At 40.7% G+C, this 20,626-nt stretch overlaps 1 protein-coding gene and 1 long non-coding RNA gene across 2 annotated transcripts in view; one reads left to right on the forward strand and one right to left on the reverse strand.

Annotated features, from left to right (window-relative positions):
* Window positions 1-265: 265 nt before the first annotated feature.
* Window positions 266-976, reverse strand: LOC308474237. The gene is made up of 2 exons (XR_013984601.1): window positions 721-976; window positions 266-383 (listed from the first exon to the last, which is right to left on the reverse strand). It is a non-coding gene; the product is annotated as an uncharacterized lncRNA (long non-coding RNA).
* A 200-nt stretch (window positions 977-1,176) lies between these two features.
* Window positions 1,177-20,626, forward strand: part of ZFAND3 (zinc finger AN1-type containing 3) — a 131,453-nt gene continuing 112,003 nt past the window's right edge. The window contains exon 1 of the mRNA XM_081000317.1: window positions 1,177-1,465. Within this exon, the coding sequence (XP_080856443.1) occupies window positions 1,395-1,465 (71 nt within the window). The 5' untranslated portion in view covers window positions 1,177-1,394. The remainder of the gene's footprint in view (window positions 1,466-20,626) is intronic.

Raw genomic sequence — 20,626 nt, forward strand, 5'->3', positions numbered from 1 at the left:
TTAGTGCCAGAAAGATGGTTTATGATGGTGCCAGGTGGACCCTTAAATAAAAATTTTTAAGTGGTCCTGGATTCTTCATTCTTTTAGCAGCTTCGGGTGTTTTAATACAACACTAGTACTAATAGGGGGTCTTGCTTCTGAAAAATCACTCATAGGATCACATTCTACACCTATTTTAACACCTGCAAAACAGAACCTTTTCCATGTTTCTCTTTTTTAAAAGAAATGTTATAAGATCCGGTACCACAAAGCTATCACAAGGCACTAGCCAAAAGCAGGTTTAATAATGGGACGGGCGCTTGTAACTTTAACTCCGCCTCCACCTGGGGTTTTTTTGTGTGTGGTTATTGTCATCACGCCACTTGGTAAAGGTGCATTAAGTTCTGTTTAAGGAAAAGAGGAGAAAGCTATCTATCCTGGCTCTTCCTTTTAAATTGGGGACTATTATCAGCGCAGCCCCTACAAATGTTTACTCAGCAAGTAAATCCAACACACTTCGACCGGGTTTACTCGCGGGGAAGTGTGCATAAGCTTGCAGCTTGGCTCCTCCAACCCTCTCCCTCTAGTGCTAAGGCTGAGGAGAGGGAAGAAAGCAGCCGCGAACAACGCCAGTAGGGCAGCCCCAACAGGAATTCCCGGGATTGCTCCTGCCTAGACAGGGAATTCCACCAGCGCGGGGGAGGGGAAACTCCTAGGAGTGACTCTTTACTTCACGCTTACTTCCGGGTTTCTGCTCTCCGGCATGCGCAGAGCCTTATCTGCCTCACCCCGGACTCAATCTCTTCAGACCGTACCATTAGCAGATCATGGTGCGGGGGGTGCCCAGTCTTTCCCCAACCACTCTTCTCGAGCTTATTCGCCCCTGGAAGCTTTCCGCTTTAAAGCTGTGGTAACACTAGCCTTTGCTTCAGCTCCCCGTTTCGGCTTTGGCCTCCCCACCCGTCCCCGGTAGACCCCCACCCATTTCCGGACGTTGGTACACTCCTCTCCCAGCAGATCCTGTGGCCGGGCAAGACCACCTCACTCGCCCCGAGGGGGAGGAGCCGAGGGCATTGTTGGGTCAGGGGCGCGCGCCGCCCGCGGGGCTAGCGTGTTGCGGGCCCGTCACAACCCCCCGGCAGCCGCCGCCCGCCGCTCAGTGTCACCTCAAGCACCACAGGGCGCGGCCGCCTCCTTTTCCGCCGCCGCCGCCGCCGCCTTCGCTTCAGCTACCCACCCGCCCCGCCGCTGCCGCCGCAGTGGTAGCGCCCGACTCCAGCTGACCGGCCTGGAATCCCGGCTTCGAGCCCCGGCCTGGACCCTCCGCCTGGAGCTGCCCCTTCCTTCTTCCCCCGGCTCCGGCCCTGAGATCCGCCGCTGCTGCTGCGGCCGCCAACGCCGCCGCCGCCGCCGCCATGGGAGACGCCGGCAGCGAGCGCAGCAAAGCCCCCAGCTTGCCGCCCCGCTGCCCCTGCGGCTTCTGGGGGTGAGTACGTGGTCGGGGAGGGCAGCGGGCAAAAGGGGCCAGGCCTGGCCGGGGCTGCCGGGCTGGGGTGTCTCCGGTCCCGAGGGCCTGAGTGGGTGGGTGGGGAGGCCAGGCCGGAGGGGAAGGGCTCGGGGAGGGGAGCCCCTGTTTCTCGGGGAGGTCGGGCGTCCTCTTTCCACTCCCTTCCCCCGACTGGAGGAAGAGGAGGGCGGCCCTCCTCCTCCTCCTGTCACTGGGATCCCTTCCCGAGGCCTGTGACTGCCTCGGCTGCATCACAGTGGCGGGGGAAGCCGGGGGCTTGAAGGCCTAGTCGCGCTTCCTGCCAAGCGGGGGTGGGGGCTGGGTGGCGAAGAAAACCCACGATTTATCTTTCATTCTTCACTCCTCTCTCGACGGCGGTTTGATTTCTAATAAGCTGCTTTCCCTGTTTCCCCCCCACCTCCTACTCCTTTCCTGCTTTTTTTTTTTAAAGCGTGTGCCATGTAATTTTAATTCTCAGGTATCGCAGTGTGTCAACTTTACTCTTATATACTCCTCCCTGCCGCCCCAGGTGTGACATCTATGTGTGGTCTTCCTCGTTGGGGATAAGAAATGGCAAGACAACTTTCCAAAAGGGTGTGGCTTTTAAGTCCTTGCTTCCAACTCTCCTCACATCTGCTTCTCCCATTGCCCAAAGTTAACGAGAACCTTTGTTCCAGTTTTGTGACTTTCAGAGGGATAATAATGGCACAAGCTGTGTGGCGCAGTGTCATCAGATCCAAAGGAACTCTTCCTTCCTTTTTGGGGTTAAAGTCAAAAGTGGTAATCTTGCCTGTGAGGAGCTTGTAGGCCACTCCTGTATAAAGGTTATTCCTTTTGGCCTATGTAAAACTAGGATAGCCATGCTAATGCTTGTGGTGGTGATCTTGATTTATAGTTTGGGGGGGGGTTGCTTTTTTAAAAAAGGAACATGGTTTCTGAGGTTAGCTGTAGATTGTCTGAGTTATGGACTAAAGCAGGAATGGCAAATCTATGGCTCTCCAGATGTTGTTGGACTAAAATTTCCATTGCTCTTGATCATTGGACATGCTGCCAGGAGTTTGGTGTACAAGAACAACTGGATGGCCACAAGTTTTCCACTCACTGCAATAGAGGCATCCTGCAAAAGGAGAAGATTGACTAAGAGACTTGGTTGACTTAGTTATGTGCATTGTCAATAATTTACATCGTTATAGCAGTGATGGCCAAACTTGGCCCTCCAGCTGTTTTTGGACAACAACTTCCACCATCCCTAGCTAACAGGACCAGTGGTCAGGGATGATGGGAACTGTAGTCCCAAAACAGCTGGAGGGCCAAGTTTGGCCATCACTGGATAGCCTGTCTGAAGTCAGGCTGTACATATAATTTCACATGTTAATTATGACAGATATAAATACCATGTGTGTATATGTGAATTCAAGACAGCATTGTATATTTGAGTGAAATTTATAGTCTATTCTGCCTTAAGCGTATTAATAAAGATAATGAAGGAGTTGAGTGTTTCACTCAGCATTTGAATATTGCTAAGCTTTCTGAGCTTAGTGTTTTGTTTGTGTAAGTAGCCATTCAACCTGAATCAAAGCTTTGGTACAATCATTTTTAATGTTGCCTATTGATATACCACAAATAACATACATTTGTCTGGGACAGGTAGTAAACATGAATGTGGGTGTATAGCTTGAGAGAATGTAGCGCCTTAAACATGGTGCCCTCAAGAAAATGTGCTCTTCAGTGAAGGGATATGTGTAACAAAAACTTACACTAAATAAATCACAGGAAATCTCGGCAGCATCAGGCTTACTATACCCAAATATAGTGGTACCTCGGGTTAAGAACTTGATTTGTTCCGGAAACCGTCCGTTCTTAACCTGAAACTGCTCTTAACCTGAGGTACCACTTTAGCTAATGGGGCCTTCCGCTGCCGCCGTGCGATTTCTGTTCTCATCCTGAAGCAAAGTTCTTAACCCGAGTTACTATTTCTGGGTTAGTGGAGTCTGTAACCTGAAACATCTGTAACCTGAAATGTCTGTAACCTGAGGTACCACTGTAACCTTAAAAGCTGGTTGTCAGGTTTTTAAATAATTTGGCAAATTGCAAGATTTAGGCTAGTTTATTTTATTTTTAAAACTTTGAGGTCCTTTAATATATTCTTCTTTAATCAGTATGCCATGGTCTCTTGCGCTATACACATAAGAATGGAATAATAACTGCTTGTTTTTTGCACCCCTCTTTAACTTTGCCCTTCATAGTTCCTTCACCTTTTATCCCAAAATTTTGAATCATGCACTCTTTGCTTTTATTTTAATGTTCTTTCAGTTTGCATTGTTTAACATGGACATACAGAAGAAGGGCAATTGGTTGCATTGACTTGGAGTACGTATGTTAAATTTGGACAGGCTTTATATTTTTAAGTTGACATAACACTTCATCTGGATACAAACTAGTTTAGCAACCAGAAGTTTTCTCCCAACCTCTTTTGCTCTTAAACTTTGCACAATAAGTAATAAAGAGAACCGAAAGAGAATAGCCATCAGCAGTGCATTTTTATTTGATTACCATTTAGCTTCCCAAAATAATCTCCAGCAGTATGGTGGCCTACATGTTTGCTTTTCCTTTTGTGTCTATCTCATTGCGAAAGTTTCAGTTATTTTCTTCACATCCAGCTTAATATCTGAAATGTTCAGGAACACACTAAAGTGCAGCAATCTGTATACAGGCTGAGGTTCCCACACAGTTGTGTGTAAACCTGAAGTGGCAAGCTGCATTATAAACTGGTCATTCATCAGTGGGAACTTCAAGGCATCCTCCAATTCCATGTGCACTTCTTCCTGCATACTGTTTCATAGTATTTCACCTGTATTTTAATGTTCCTGCATCCATTTATTAATAACAGTGTTGAATAGTGATATTCTTGTAGAGGTACTGTTGGAGAGTCATACTTCAACATGAATAATAAGTAAAATTATTATTGGACTTTCTCTAGTTTGTATATACCTGTTTTATGGTAGCATTGTTGGCCATTCTCTGCCCCCACGCACGCACACTATGTGAAACTTCTGTAGGACCTCATCAAGTCTTGCTGAAGTGGTCATATATAATAATAATAATAATAATAATAATAATAATAATAATAATAAGTGTTCTGTTTTTTCCTTCAATTAGCTTCATGATTTTTGCAGAGGCATTGGCTAGGTGGCTTTTTTGCTACTTGGTCCATCTCAGCGAAGTGCTTCCTGTGTTTCTTGTATTTATTTATTGTATTTATACTATTTATATCCTCCCCACCCTCCTCCGCCTTCTAAGGTGGTTAACTGCCAGGAGAGTTCTGAAAGTAAAAACAAATAGCTTCAGGGTCTAGACATCCAGGGTAATACTGAAATGAATGTTTGAACTAGTGCAAGGATTAACATTAGTGCAGCAGGACTTGCCCCCCCCTTTGCCCCCTGTCCCCAGATTTGCTTTGGGGGGTTGGGAGAATCCGTAGAGCGGATTAGGGGTGTCCGCTAGAGGAAAGGGGGGATGATCCATCACACAAGAATTACATTCTTCTCAGCACTATGTTGACAACAACCCTTTTTTCCATATCAGAATCTTAGAACTTTGAATCATTCAAAATGATATAACAACCACTTTGATCTACTACCACCTTCTTGAAACCCTCACTGGCATGCTTATTTGACTTTTAAATCTCTCTAGCTTAATATTTACAGTTGTACAGTGGTACCTCAGGTTACAGATGCTTCAGGTTACAGACGCTTCAGGTTACAGACTCCGCTAACCCAGAAATAGTACCTCGGGTTAAGAACTTTGCTTCAGGATGAGAACAGAAATTGCACGGCGGCCGCGAGAGGCCCCATTAGCTAAAGTGGTACCTCAGGTTAAGAACAGTTTCAGGTTAAGAATGGACCTCCAGAATGAATGAAGTTCTTAACCCGAGGTACCACTGTACCTCCCTTTTCAATAAAGAAAATGGTGAGCAATTTGTTTTGTCTTTTAATGGCTTGCCTTCCTTTTTAAGCACAATTAACACTGTTTCTGTTGTCTGTTAACTGTTTAATCCTATGCATTATTACTCAGAAGTTATTCTCACTGTGTTCACTCATTCACACTCCTGTAAGTGTTTAGGATTGTAGCCTAAGACTATTGCCCAAATTACCACGCATCTCACAATTTGGTTGGCTGAATGCCACCTTTAGCTGAACTGAGGAATGCTGACGGTCAGGCATCAAGACCACATACTTAGTGTCTACCTAGGTTTTGAAAATACTCAAAGTGAGTTCTATTTATCAATAGTATCTCTCAGGATGCATACTTTAGAAGGGAATGTTTAAGGAGTGGGGAGAAACTTCCAAGTGAGACCAGATACCTTTAATTGCTCAGATTTCTGAGACTGGCTTGTTTACTTGTGTGTTTCTGAGGACTTAAGACAGAGCACAATCTCTCTTGGCACTTATTGCAGGGCCTATGCCTGTTTTCAAACTAAGCCAAGCCCCAGAATAGCATAGTTCCAGCTATATAAACATGCTTTTCCTGTGGTACATGGCATGGCTGCCGTATTTCAAGACTGGCAACATAGCCAAGCTAGCATCTGAGGTAGAAAACAAAATTTGGACAGTCCTAAATTCTAGGGGGGAGAGTTTACTGAAGTATCCCTCTAAACAAACACCAAGTTCAAAACACGTTTGAGACAAGTGGAGCATGTTCATTTAAAAGACATATTCAGACTTGTACTTGAATTGTTCACTCTCCTCATTTTTCTGTGTGCACGTGTCTGCTTGCCTGATTGCCTTTTCACCAACTTGGTTGTCAGCAGTGGACATTTTTCTTAAGCCTGGATTGCATATCCAAAGGTATTTTCAAAAGTACTCTTGTATTTACTTGTAGAGAATGGGATGTGTATAGAGTTTTCAGCAATCAAAAGGAGTGAGAAAAGGCTTGTGGGCTTTGGCATTTGCATTGAGGTTTTTGTCTTGAAGACTTCTTAAATTCTTTTCCAAGCAATTAGTATATTTCAGGACACTTTGAGTTAACTTTCTGAATCTAGCTTTTGTTTCACAAAGAAAAAAACAGTTTATTTAGTCTTGAATATGAAAAGACTGTTGTTGCATTTGATGATGCAACTGAAATTCTTGGTAATGTTTGGGTCTAGTACCTGCCAAAGGTTACTCTTTTTAGGGCAACACAGTGGTATTGTAAGGGAAATGCCTAAAGGCACACAAATAAATAGGTCTTGCATGCAGAAGTATTTACTCTTGCTTTTTGTACTAGGTCTTAATTTGGAATGTATTTTAATTGGGTTGGTTTTTAAAGTTTCTGAAATGTATCTGTGAAAGTAGTATGAGTTGTTCCAATGCTGCCTCAAAAGAAACATTTTAAATAGTCAACATAAAACAAAAACCATTTTTGTTGCAGTTAGTGGTGGAAACTCTGGTGCAATTACTCTGGCAACTGAAGTACTACCATTTTAGTACTACTGTAATGGTGGCATTACAGAAGATGAGAGGGAATGGAAAAAATGTTTCTCCTGTTACAAACTGTGGCTCACTTTTGTTTGAATGGCACAAGCTGTTTTGTACTTGGACATGAAAGGTCACTGGGTAACCTGTAGCCCTGGGAATGTCCCAGAGGTCTAAGGTCGGGCTGTTGAATTTGAGCATATCTGGAAACAACTGCTTCCTGAATAGCTTATTTCTCTTTGATGCAAGAAATTTTATTTCGATGAAGGTTTAGAAGATTGTTAACTCTTGTGAATGGCCTAGCAGAATATCAGATATTTGTATTGCATCTGAAACTTAGGGCTCAGCTGTACCAGATCCATGTGTTGCCCAATCAGCTATGTTGGTAATCAAGTTACATAGAATAAGGGTTCTTTTTCTGAATTTAAAAATAAGCATATAATTGACAGTGTTCTGTAAAAAAATATTAATGCAGGAATCTGCAAACTGTGGTTGTACTTTGTAGCAGGCCAATGTTTTATATCTCTCGTGAGAAAGGTGTGGGGTCTTGTATGTGACATCATACTCGGGTTTGGAGATGCTTCTAATCCTAGCGGAACTACAGAGTCAAGACTCCATCCAGTTCCAAGGTTCCGCTTTCTGAGGCTGTGTAATATTGGAAAGAGCTCGGTCCTTCTTCAGGCTCTGGAGAAGACTAGAGCTCTTAACAATAAAAATACTTGCTTGGCAAGCCCGTGAACATCCTACCATTGAAGTTTCGGTGGATGTCACTTAAATCTACAAATTTGGGCAAGTCAAGTGGTCCATTGTCCTCCAATTCAGAATTAAGGAGTAGTAAATTTATATCAGTGTACAAGACTATTCTTGATGTGTGAAACCAGAAGAAACATTTGGTGGAAACTATCTGATGCCCTTGCATTCTTGGGATGGCAGTTCTTGAACATTCCCATCCTCCCTGGAGTCCCCAGTGCTCCATGAAAATGTGTGTTAGAGTTGACAAGACTCTCCAGGACGGGGTAGATGGCATCATGAGACATCAGAAAACACCCAATGTTTGAGCTGAGTAGGCTTCTTAGGGATAAGTGTGAGATTGGTGCTACCACTGAAAAGGATCTGATCTTTGTGGATACAGGCTACATTTCACTCAGCAAGGAAGCACAGAGCAAGATCTTAGATGTTGAACTGACACCTAGCATAGTTAAAATGAATGAAAGAAAAGCAGCTTAACAATCGTTGAATGAATAACAATCATTGCAGTGATACATTTTTTGGCAGTTTGTTGTGGAGACATTCCTCTGTTTTCTAAACAAGATCCAATAAGAATCTGCTGGAAAACTTTAGGTTTGCCATTTGGGACTGCAGCTGTTCCTTCACTGAAGTTTTGGGTGCTTGTACTTTCTTTCTAATATTGTTCCCATTTCTGTTTGTCCTTACAGAATCAAGTATATTGTGTGCTTCGTTTTGCTTTAAGTGGAGTAGAATTGTCCTCTTTCGACATCCAAATGAGACTGGAATTGGCAATTGAATTTATTTGTACCTTTGAGGAAATGGAACTAGTATAGTGGTGAGGAATATGAACTGGGAAGTACCTTCTTTTGAAATGTGTAGTTTGCATGCAAGCCGTAGTTCTCATTTGATTTAATCAATTATTCACCTCACTAAGTAGCCTTAGGCCAGCTTTTTCCAACTTGGTGGCCTCCAGATGTTTTTAGTAACAACTCCCACACCTTTAGTCAGAATGACTAATGGTCAGGGAAGATGGTAGTTGTAGCCCATAATATCCTGAGAGCACTGGTTTAAGGAAGGCTACCTCAGGAAAACCATTATCTCTCTGATGGTCTCCACTGCAATATGGATGTAATATGGACCTACTGTTCAGGGTTACCATAAGGTTTACAGAGCGGATGTGTCGAAAGTTCTTTGAACATTCTAAAGCTGTTTTTAAGGTTTTGATTTCTAAGTTTGGATTAGCTGGGAAAGCTGCTACACTTGGCAGATTAGCAAAATGTGTGTGCAGTCTGTAGGTTGATATGAAACTTGTAAAGTATAAAATAGGGCTATTGGTAAGGATTTGAAAATTTGGAGCCAAGATAGATCTGTGAACAAGAAAAAATGAGTAGTCAGAAGAACATTTGCTGACTGCAACAGACCAACCTGGAGCTGTGGAAAGATGTTTATTTTAGCTATAGCCAAATTTTGAAGTTATTGGGTTCTTAATGTTTACACACAATTTGCTAATCATAATTTATAACAACAGATTGTGAACTAGTAGCAATAATGATATAACTTGCTAGTAGTGTTCTTCTGCTTAATTTTTCTCAAATCATTCCAACTGAGATACCCCAAGAAATCAGAAAAACTAGGGAAAAGATGACCAAATCATATGCATACTTAGTTTGTGAGCAATTCCTGTATAGAGGAATTTACACCGGAGTAAGTATGGAGCGGATTGATCAGCAAGACCCGACTGACACCCAGGGCAGACCAGAAGAGAAAATTATAGAGCATCACTTGTTGCTACCTCTAGCTCCTACCTAAAAGAACCCCAGTGTTTCATCAAGGATTTATAACCCATCCCGGACAACAATAACTCCTCTGCTAAGCTTTGGATAGCATGCCTGTTCTTGCTTACAAACAGCACCCTAACCTGAAACAGCTGTTCACCATCAAGAGGGCCCAGAAGGAATCAGGCCCAGGAACCAAATCCTGCAACAAACCTGGGTGTCAATTCCGTCCCTACATCTTCTTTATCAATACCATTGCAGGACATGATAATGTAGGGCACAGCATCAGCTCATTCACCTGCTCATCATAAAATGTAATATTGACAGTGATCTTCTGCATTCTGCATAGGACAAACAGGCCAGTCCCTGCATAAATCAATGGATACAAATCTGAGATGGTGGTACTTGAACAAAGGAATTTTAAAAGGATGCTCCAGGGTGAAACTGTTGAATTACAAGATTTTCAGCTCTGTTCATCTTGTTCTGAATAGAGACAATGACTTCCTTTCCCACTACAGTGTTTAGTTAACTCAATATAAACAAGTTGGTTGGTGATAAGACATGCAGGTGTACCTTGCATACATAATACATTCCTTCTCAGATTGAATTGTCATTTCCTAGTTTTGCTGCTTGCAACCTCCCCCTTCCATCACCATGTGTGTGCATGTGCACAACTGAGGATCATACTTCATAGATGTGATAAAGTGGACTCTAGCTTGTGAAATCTTACGTCATAATAAAACTGGTTATTCTGTTGATTGAGAGTGACCTGTTATAACTGTTAGACATTTAAGTTGGCCACCACTCTTGTACGTGCAGGTAGGACTATTAGGAGTTCTAATAAAATCTTTTCATCTGATCTTCAGTGACAGGATTTCCCCATACACAACCCATTATTTGTATATGTGCATTCATTCTCCTTTTACGTGTCCCTTCAGGCAAAAATACACTGTAGTCTCCTTGAGCAACTTGTATTGTGCTAATAATCTAATAGCCAATTTAAAACTAGTTTGCTACCAGTTGAAGATCTTGGTGCTTGTCTTTCACCTTGCTTACCTTTTGCTGCACATGAATTATAAAACTAAATGATTATTGATATATTAATTCTTAGAACTGTACTTGCTTGCATAAGCCTATTCACTTGCGGGAAAGTGCCAACCCTTTCAAAATTAAGGCTGCTGCTGAAGAAGTGCTGATATAGTGTGAAAGCTGGGCTTGAATGTGGAGGTGTTGCCTAATGTTAGTGATATTAGCAAACAATCTAAAATGCCATTGGTTCAAAATCTAAGAAATGTTAGACATGACTTTGAGCTGTGAAAGACTTGCTATGATGAACTTATTGAATTACAATAATAAGTATGTATAAAAATACATAGCAGCCTGGATTCCAAGTATATGATTATTTTTGTATGCCTAAGAGGGCATTCCACAGCAGCCCCTTGTTGCTCAGCAAGCAAGTTGAGATTCGGCTAGTTTGAGAGGTCAGAGTCCTTATAGAGACAGTTGCCTATCTATGTTACACAAAAGAATGCTAGTCACCATTCTTCTTGTATTTGTCTCAATCTTGGGAGATCAGTTAGATAATGTCCATTTCACATGATGCATTGATTGTCAATAATCTTTTCATATGAAAAGGGCATGCTTTCATAAAAAACAATTAGGTAAAATCCAGTAGAACAAGCTTCTACTTGCACAACAGGACCTGTCTCTGTCCTCCCATGGAGCCTGTAAGCTCTGCTTTAGAGGGTTGAGGGACCCTCCTGTGCAGATTTGCAGGGGATGTGGGAAGAAGTAGAGGAAGGATTTTGCTCGCTGATTGCATTAAGTTTTGCAGTATTTTATATGCAACAAAAGTAGGCTTAGCTTGTTTTTCATTTTATCTTATTTCAAAAAGCAGTTTTTTGTTGGATTAATACTTGTAAGAGGACTTTATGTAATCCTAAATAAAATGGTATAAATGTTGTTGAATATATTGGGAGTTGTCTTTGGGCAAACATACAGCACCTCACTGTTAAAAGCTATGGGATGTGTTTTCTAAGAACTTCGAATAATATGGTTTTGGGGCCTAATATTGTAGGTCATAACAGTTGGAATTTAAACCCTACGTATTTGTAGGCCAGTTCTCATGTGTGCGGGAGATTACTGGAAAATGTACTGACTCCCCATTACAACCACTTGATCTTCTGTCTCATACACTTTTCCTTGTCATTCTGCTGCTATTCTGTGGTCACATTGCTCGTAGTTTTGGTGAGAGGCTCAGAATACTACAAACACCAGAATAGTCAAATTGAGATGAAACAAGGCAAATAAGTTTATGAATGGATTATATGATTTTCTTCAGAAGGTGTGTGGTAGACTTTTGGATACAAACTATGAGTAGCCTTGCTTGTAGTTCCTTCAAGAGTACTTTAAAGCCCATGAGTTAAGTTCATTAATCTCTCTTGCAGTGATGAGTGTTAGTTTTATCTAAGGATGTTTGTTGTGTAAATTGCTCTCAAATCACTCTTGACTATGAAGGTACCTTCAGTCATACCAGCCTGCCTGCACATTATTATCAACTTCTGAGCGGCCCTGCTTATGTGACTGCCAGTGAGAGTATTCAGGTTGGTGAGTAAATGCTCTCTCAGTGGTAGCCCCACTTTTGTGGAACTCTGCTCCAAATGATAGCAGATTGTTATAGTTTTATATACTGCAATTGTATGTGCTTAGCTTATATATATCTCTTTGCTGCTGTGTGATGATTTTTATTCTGGAAAGGAGCATATAAATATGTTGCCCTCTAATGTTCCTGTGGCAAGTAAAAATGTTCCAACATGGATGGATGCAAAGTGTCATTTCTGCAATTATAACATGCTGAAGTCTACAGGGGGGCAGAACAATCGAGTTTTCCAATTGCACTTGAGTGTGGGAGAAGAAGTGCTACTACGCTGGCAGAATGTACAATGTATTGTATGCCTACCCAGCCCACCAGGGTATATACAAAAAAAATAAAATCCCAGATTGTAGCCACACACACCCAGCATCCATTCTTCTGCAAATATTTGGGTCCCAAGTCATTTAGAGCTTCCCACTTTCTCCCAATTTTAATAGTTATGTTGGCCAAGCCCCCCCTGTGCCATGAAGCCAAGTATGCCTCTTAACAACCAAGGAGTACCAGGGATGAGAGATCTGAGCTCAGCCTGCAAATTTTTGCCCTGTTTAATACTGGACAGTGTGCGCACATGTTTATATTTATCGACAGCTTGTGGCAATTATGATTGTTTCAGTTTGTCTGACGGCATTTATTCCTTGTTACAGGTGATCGTGTAATCCCTACATTACAAAAGTGTTTGACTACTGATCTGTGATCAGTAGGCTTTGCCCATCTTATGGAAATGGCACTCAACTAATATTTTCCATCCCACATTTGTCTTGCAGCAGTTGCCCAATATTTAATTGCTTTCTAGTTGGAAGTTAAGTTATTCCTTGGTTCATTAGCTGTTTGAGTGGGGCAGCATTGCTCTCCTGTCTTCCCAACTTTGCACATCACTGCTGTTTACCAGGAGGGCGAGGACCAGGAAATGGGAGCTTAGTGTTGGCACAATATTGCACTGGCTCTACTGCTGTGCCTGTGTAGAGTTCTGATGGCCAATAGTGACTTGGTTGGATCTGTTAAAAACAGTTTTGATTATTATTTAGTTGATTTGATGATTTCCTTAGAAAATAATATTTATGAAAGTTTCCATAATGCTGACAGTGTTCCATGTAGCACAGCCCATCTATGGAGAGGTTACAGTTCATATTAACAAGGTACAATAATTTAATCTCTCTTTGCCTCTGGTTATCCCACTAGTAGGTACAGTGGTACCTCGGGTTAAGTGCTTAATTCGTTCTAGAGGTCCGTTCTTAACCTGAAATGGTTCTTAACCTGAAGCACCACTTTAGCTAATGGGGCCTCCTGCTGCCGCCACGCCGCCGGAGCATGATTTCTGTTCTTATCCTGAAGCAAAGTTCTTAACCGAGATACTATTTCTGGGTTAGCGGAGTCTGTAACCTGAAGCATCCGTAACCTGAAGCGTATGTAACCCGAGGTACCACTGTACTGAAATAAGGTTTGAAGAACAGTCTTGATTTAGCTATTGATAATAGTGATTTTGTGTATACTTCTTACTCATAGTTTCCCCAGTGTTTGTGTGAATATTCGAACAGCTTCCTGTTGTCTCCACGTTTTGACTGAGTTTGCTGCTCAATTAGAATTAAGTTATTGCAGCCTGTCAGAGACATTTCTGATTCTTCTGAAGAACTTAATGACTGCAAATACTAACTCTTAAGATAGCATTGGAAGCACCAGAGAACAGAATATGCATAGAACATTATAATCAAAGAGTAACTTCATCCAATTGGCTTGAATCCCAAACATTCCCCACATTATGAATATGGACAGTTAATTAATCCTGTTACTAGGTATGTACGTGCATGCTTGTCACCCTTGGGGGGGAGAGAGAGAAAGTTCTCCAGTGGCGTCTGTAACATTTATCCTCCAGTGACTATTCTCAAATACTTTATATCATTGTGATGGTTGATAAAATGCTGTTTCCCTGGCAGGTATCAATATCGTCTGGTCTGGCTCAGTAGACAAACAACTGCGTCTTTAAAATCTTACTGCTTTAACAAATATCAATATCTGATCAATAAAATGCATTTTTAGCTGAAGAAAGAAGCTTACACCAGTTTGTAGGAGAAGATATTGATTTTCTGTTAGATGCAAAAATCCTTTATTTTTAGATCTTGCTAATGCTGTTAGTGTATATTGAGGATGAAGGAAATTAGAAGATTTATTTTTGTGGAGCAGAAGCACTGTTGTTATACAATTCATTTTTACAGAAGGAAAGGAAAAAGCTAGCTGGGAAAGAAGCTGCTTGTGAAGCTTAAGAAAGAAACTTAAGGCTTCTGCTACTATATGTAAACTAGAATTCTTGCTTATCTACAGAAGTTGAGCATCAGTAATGTTCTGTTGCTGTGTCTGGTCTCACAACTCTAACCACTACACCACACTGAGCTTATTGTTAAAACCTACCTACCTTCTCTGTGATGTACCCATGTATTTCTATTGTGTCACTTTATTTTTCTTCCTCTGATCATTCTTACTCCATTTAACAAAGGTAGGCATTTTCAAATACATTTTCTATCTTCTAGAAGGAAATACCTTTCATTCTCTTTTCCTTCAGCTTAGCTTTGTCTCATATATATGATTTCCCCATTTTTCTTACTCCTTCTCTTACTTTTTTGTGTATAAAATAGATGGCAAGCCTGCAGATAATTTATGTTGACAGCATATTAAATATTGCTGCTTATTAATGTGCACTTTGCAGGTCAAGTAAGCATCATAAGAGCAGTAGTAAGCATACTGACCTTTATTGATGTCCTTTGCACTTTTTTTTTTTAAATGTGGAGATCACTTAGCAGTATCTACATACATTTAGTCCAGTAGCACCTTAGAGACCAACTAAGTTTGTTAGTTAGCCATGGCTTAGCTTAGTGTGTGTCATCTGACCTCAGGCTTGTGGTTTAGCTGTCTCCAGACAAACTATGAGCTGTAACCAAGGTTTGTCCTAGGATTTGCAGCTCATGGTTTGTGTGGGAAAGCTACATGCGAGCCCTTGGTTAAGTCAAACCAAGCCTTAGCTCAGCTCCACACAGCAGCAGAGCAAATGAAGGAAAAGGAAAATGGCTACAATGTCTTTCTGAGAGTCCCACACATGCCAGGTTTATGCTAAGCCATGGTTTGGTGTTATGTATGATCGGGCCAGTGGGTATTTCTTATCTTACGCTTGCAAGTCATTATACACTGGTACCTCAGGTTACAGACGCTTCAGGTTACAGATTCTGCTAACCCAGAAATAGTACCTTGGTTAAGAACTTTGCTTCAGGATGCGAACAGAAATTGAGTGGCAGCGGTGCAGTGGCAGTGGGAGGCCCTATTAGCTAAAGTGGTGCTTCAGGTTAAGAACAGTTTCAGGTTAAGAACAGACCTCCGGAATGAATTAAGTTCTAAAGCCGAGGTACCACTGTATAGCAAAGGGAAGAGCAAGCACAATGCCATTGTACTTTAAGCTATTATTGTTATTCTTAATAATAATATTCTGGAAGCAGGCTGTGTAAAGTAAAACTGAGGGCAGGAAGTGAGACTGTTTTCAAAAACATGTGTTAAAGCTTTTCCCCTAGTCAATGCAAGCATTTGTTTTCACTTTTTGTATATAATAGGCTGATCAAATGGACAATACCTCTCATTCAGACATTTTTAAATCTCAGTTTGTTTTTTAGTTCAGTGCAGTTACTTGTTAAAAAATGCTGTTGTGATGTGAGCCGCTTTGAGCTCAACATTTGTTGTTGGAGAAGCGAAATACAGATATTAAATAAACAACAACTCAGCTCATCAGTATGTTTGTGTTTTAATAGCTGTGGAGCTGGAACGGGTTGGTTCTGTATTAGTGATGATAATCAACCAAGTTTTACTCACAGTAGACCAAATGAAATTAGTGGACCTAACTTAGACATGTTCATTAATATCAATAGGTCTACTCTAAGTAAAGCATAGCTGAATAACACCTGAGTTCTATAAGGAGAATAGGTTTGAGGGCTATACGTATACACATGAATAGTTGCTGGATTTATTTACTTGCACAGGAACTTATGTTTTGGCTCTGTAATTTCTTTTTGTGAAAGACAGAACACAGTTGTTAAAACATAAGAGAATTTAGTTTTAAATACAGTCATGGTAAAGCTTTGAATAGAGATTTCAATAGTGGTAGCTCTTAATCTTAACCATAGCTTATAGGGCCAGGTTTTGCAAATGACAGCTATGAACACTCAATAAAGTCTTACAGAATTTGCGCTTAGGTCATATATTACTGAGTATAAATTTCGCAGAAAACAATATGTTTAGGGTTATGCTTTAGCAAAATACCACAAGTGTTTATTCTGATCATTTAGCTCTTTTCGTGTTTTGAAATTTACACAGGCGTGCTGGAATAAATGCTCATTATTGTGGATTTTAAAAACGTTTTGATTTAAATTACACTTGTGTCTGTGATAAGCCTGCACCATTTAACTGTACAATTAATGGAATTCTTGGTGCTATTGCAGTTAAGCTATCATCTTCCCTTTGCCAGTTTTCAGTTATTTAGTTTTGACAGCTTGTGATCTTCACAACTTGTCTTAAGGTTTCTATGGCAACACAGCGTAAATGGCAATTGACACCAGAGATGTGCATGTGCATATATGGTGAGCTAATGTTGCCCTGCAAACTAGAAACTTGTATGCAGGGTGTTTCTTGCTTTTCATGCCATTCCCACAGATTTCTAATGCATTTTTGCAATCGCTGCATACATTGAGTCACTTTGTAAAAGTAAATAAACTTAAATTGACCCCTTTAAATAAATGCCTGCTGATTCCTTACTTCCAGTTTGCTTTGATGCGTGTCTTTTGTTTCCTTGTTCCTTATCCAATCTTCTGGTTAGACAGAATTTGGTGTGGGTTGAGGCAGTGAGGTATGAATTTGGTGGCTTGTCCTAGGAGTTGCCTGAAGATGCCAAAGCCTGGATCACAACCCCTGTATCATAGCTTGTGTAGTGACTTGAGCCTGTTTAACTTTTGTATAAGTCAGGGTAATGCTTTATGTTACGGTTGGGTTTTTGAAAAGGCAAAGTAATAGGAAGCCCAGGCTGGACAGAATTAGGCCAGATAAGCCTCCACGTTTCTCTGATGCATGATTTAAACCTGCTTTTGCCTGACAGACAAAAGCTGCAGATTTTTATTATAATATCCAACTTTTTCTTACAACACCCCCCCACCCCCATTTTCTAAATCTATGTAGCTGAAACACCATTAAATTCTTGCAAGTGCTGACATAGGAAACTGGCTGTGCTACCTTAATGATACAGAGAATCATTTTGCTGCCCTCACCTCAATTTGCTGATTTACTAGCCTGCTTCTGACATCTGTTTAAAATATCATATTTATAGAGAGCTAGCTAGCTTTCATAGTTAAAGCTACTTTAAAAAAAGAGAATTGTATTGGGATCTTAATTACTCATAAAGGATGATCAGAATGAAAAATGCAGTGATATGTATTCCTATTTTGAAAATCAGGCCTGTCATTAAAATAGAAAAGCTGTTAGGCTTTCAGTTTTGTCAAATCCATTGCAGCAAGTAGGCAGCCTTAATGAATTCAGAATATACTAATAGTGTTTCAGTATTGTATATCACTCAAGGAAGCGTTTTGGTTTTTAATCAAATCTGTCTTAAGAGGAGGCTTCTTAAGTATGGCTGTACCTTGTATTGTCCGTATTTTAGTAATGCAAATCTAACTATCAGTTCTTGAAGCCAAATACCAGTTATAAGGTAGGCAAGGATGTCTGGCTGTTTAAAGTTTCTTCAGTCCGCTAAACAGATCAGAGTTCTACACCCCGCTCTATGGTAAAAATCTACCAATTTCACAAATTCTGAAAGATTTTATTGAGCGTTCCGTATTTTACACCCAGCACACACTTCAAAGGGCCTCCTTTTGTCAGATGCAGACTGAAAAGTGACTTACAAATTTACAGAGTGAAGGCTATGTTATGTCCATTTCCTCTATTGGAAATTCAAGCATTGTATTGAATTAGTTCTACAAAGGACTAGAGGTGAATTATTGGTTACCACACATTTGGAGGTTGATAGTTCAGCAAAAGTTGGGAGGGGAAGAAGCTGCTCCTCCCCTTGCTAATAATTACAACATAATATTCTGTACGAGACAAATGAACCCTGATCTGCTCTGGTGTTGTTTGAATTTGGCTGCCCTTAATGATCTGTGACCTTAGTTAAAATTGACACAGAGTTCTGTTTGCCTTTGGTGCTTAGTGATTGATTATAGTTGAAATAAGTACAGTGATTATGGCAAACTTCTTTCTGTTCTCAATAATGCAGAATTTGGTTTCTGCACTATTCTCATAATAACAGATCAAAATGACTATACCAAGGGGGTTAGTAGCAATGCATACATACACTGTAGTGGCTAACACTTTCAGGTGTACCCCTTCAATATGTGAAATAACTCAGATAAAAGATTTTATCTCATTGAGATTTTATCAGAATTATAGGTGATCAGCCCGAGGTTGGGCAAAAAATTCCTACATTGCACAGGGATAGACTAGATGACCCTCTTGGTCCTTTCCAACTCTATGATTCTTTGAATATGTGGATTCATATGCCTCTCCTGATGCTGAAATTAAGGTAATGAATGTAAAGTAAAGAGTTGGCACATTTTGAAATCTCCAACATGCTGCCCAATTGGCTTCTGACTTGGACAAATAATATTTTTGAAAGTATTTGTTAGCACTAGGTATAACCTTTTCTACTGTGCAGTGTATTTTAAAATACACTAGCATGCTTCTGGCAGAATCTATATTTAGAATAAAACTTGACCTGACAGACGGTGTGTAAATTGTTCTACCTTTACTTTGCAGAGAACTGTCTTTTGAACGATCACCGGCATTTATCAAGTAGAAGTTATGTGAAATCATAAAAGCAATGATCTAGTAGAATACTCTATCCTGGAACTTCTCCAAGTGCTAAAGTGTGGAGTAGCTGAAATAATTGGGTAGGAATGATTTACATAAATGTAAACAGGCCAAGAAATTGGGTTTGGTTTAAAAGTGGTCTTGGCCATTGTAATATTTGAAATGCCCTCCTCTGAGAGACTCACTTGGCACCTACGCTGTGCTCTTACAAGTGCCAGGTGAGTGTGTGTTTTTCTAGGTCTTTTTAAAATTACAGTTCATTGGGTGCTTCAGTTTTTGCACCAAGTTCCACTTTGCTAGGTTTACTTTGGCTTTTTGCTGGGCTTTTTTTCTTTGTAATTTTTCTTTGTTTTTGTTCAAATTGTGAATCGTATTTTTAATCCTACCATTATGTCAGCTGCTCAGAAAACTTGGTGGAGTGGATGGTTTAGAAGTGTTAATTGTCATAATAATTGGAGGCAGCAAATATATACAAAGCGAACAAAAAGGAAAGGTAGCTGTGTTGGTCCATAAGAAAACAAAAACAAAATGCATACTGGGGCAATACCATAATTAGGCCAACCAAAATATCACAAGATAGTGTGTGCAAGCTCTTTAGTTATCCAGAATTCTCTATCAGGCTAGATGGTGAAGAAAGCAAAGGTGGGGGGAGGGGCAGAGAAGGAGAGAGAGAAAAATTGATGGTAATGCCACAAGTGCACAAGTACCTTAATCTTAAAGAATGATGTGGGAAGAGGGAGCAGACACTTGGAGGTTCTTGATCTTTTAGGTGCTAGCACATATCCAATTACACTATTGCCTACTGGGAAGCAACATAATACAGTCGTACCTTGGTTTTCAAACAGCTTAGTTCTCAAACATTTTGGCTCCTGAACGCCGCAAACCCGGAAGTGACTGTTCTGGTTTGTGAACTATTTTTGGAAGCCGAACGTCCGACGGAGCTTCTGTGGCTTCTGATTAGCTAATCAGAAGCCGCACTTTGGTTTCCGAAAGTTTTGGAAGTCAAATGGACTTTCAACTTGAATCCATTCAACTTCCAAGGTACGAATGTATGACTAATTTCCAGTTACAAAAACAAGCTGTTGGCTAGGTATGTTTCCCACCCATATTTGTTAAGTTTACATGCCAGCCTTTATCTAAAGGCTACATAGCAGTTTACAGCATAATAAATAGCATAATTCATGTAGATAACACAATAGCAATAATATGTAAAAGTTAAGAACAGTTACCAATAGTTCATAATAAGCAGTAGCATCTAATTACAGTGGTGCCCCGCAATACGAATGCCTCGCAAGACGGAAAACCCGCTAGACGAAAGGGTTTTCCGTTTTTGAGTTGCTTCGCAGGACGAATTTCCCTATGGGCTTGCTTCGCAAGACGAAAATGTCTTGCGAGTCTTGAGATTTTGTTTTCGCTTCCCCCCCCCCCCTTTATCTAAGCCGCTAAGCCTTTAATAGCCTTTTAGCAGCTAATCCGCTAAGACGATAAGCCTTTAATAGCCGCTAATAGCGCTAATCCGTTAAGCCGCTAATAGGGTTGCTTCGCATGACGAAAAAACCACTAGACGAAGACACTCGCGGAACGGATTAATTTCGTCTTACGAGGCATCACTGTAATAAGTAGCAGCAACAAGTTACTAATAAAT

The sequence above is a fragment of the Podarcis pityusensis genome, assembly GCF_964106645.2.
Source record: "Podarcis pityusensis genome assembly, chromosome: 3".
Classification (NCBI taxonomy): Eukaryota; Metazoa; Chordata; class Lepidosauria; order Squamata; family Lacertidae; genus Podarcis; species Podarcis pityusensis.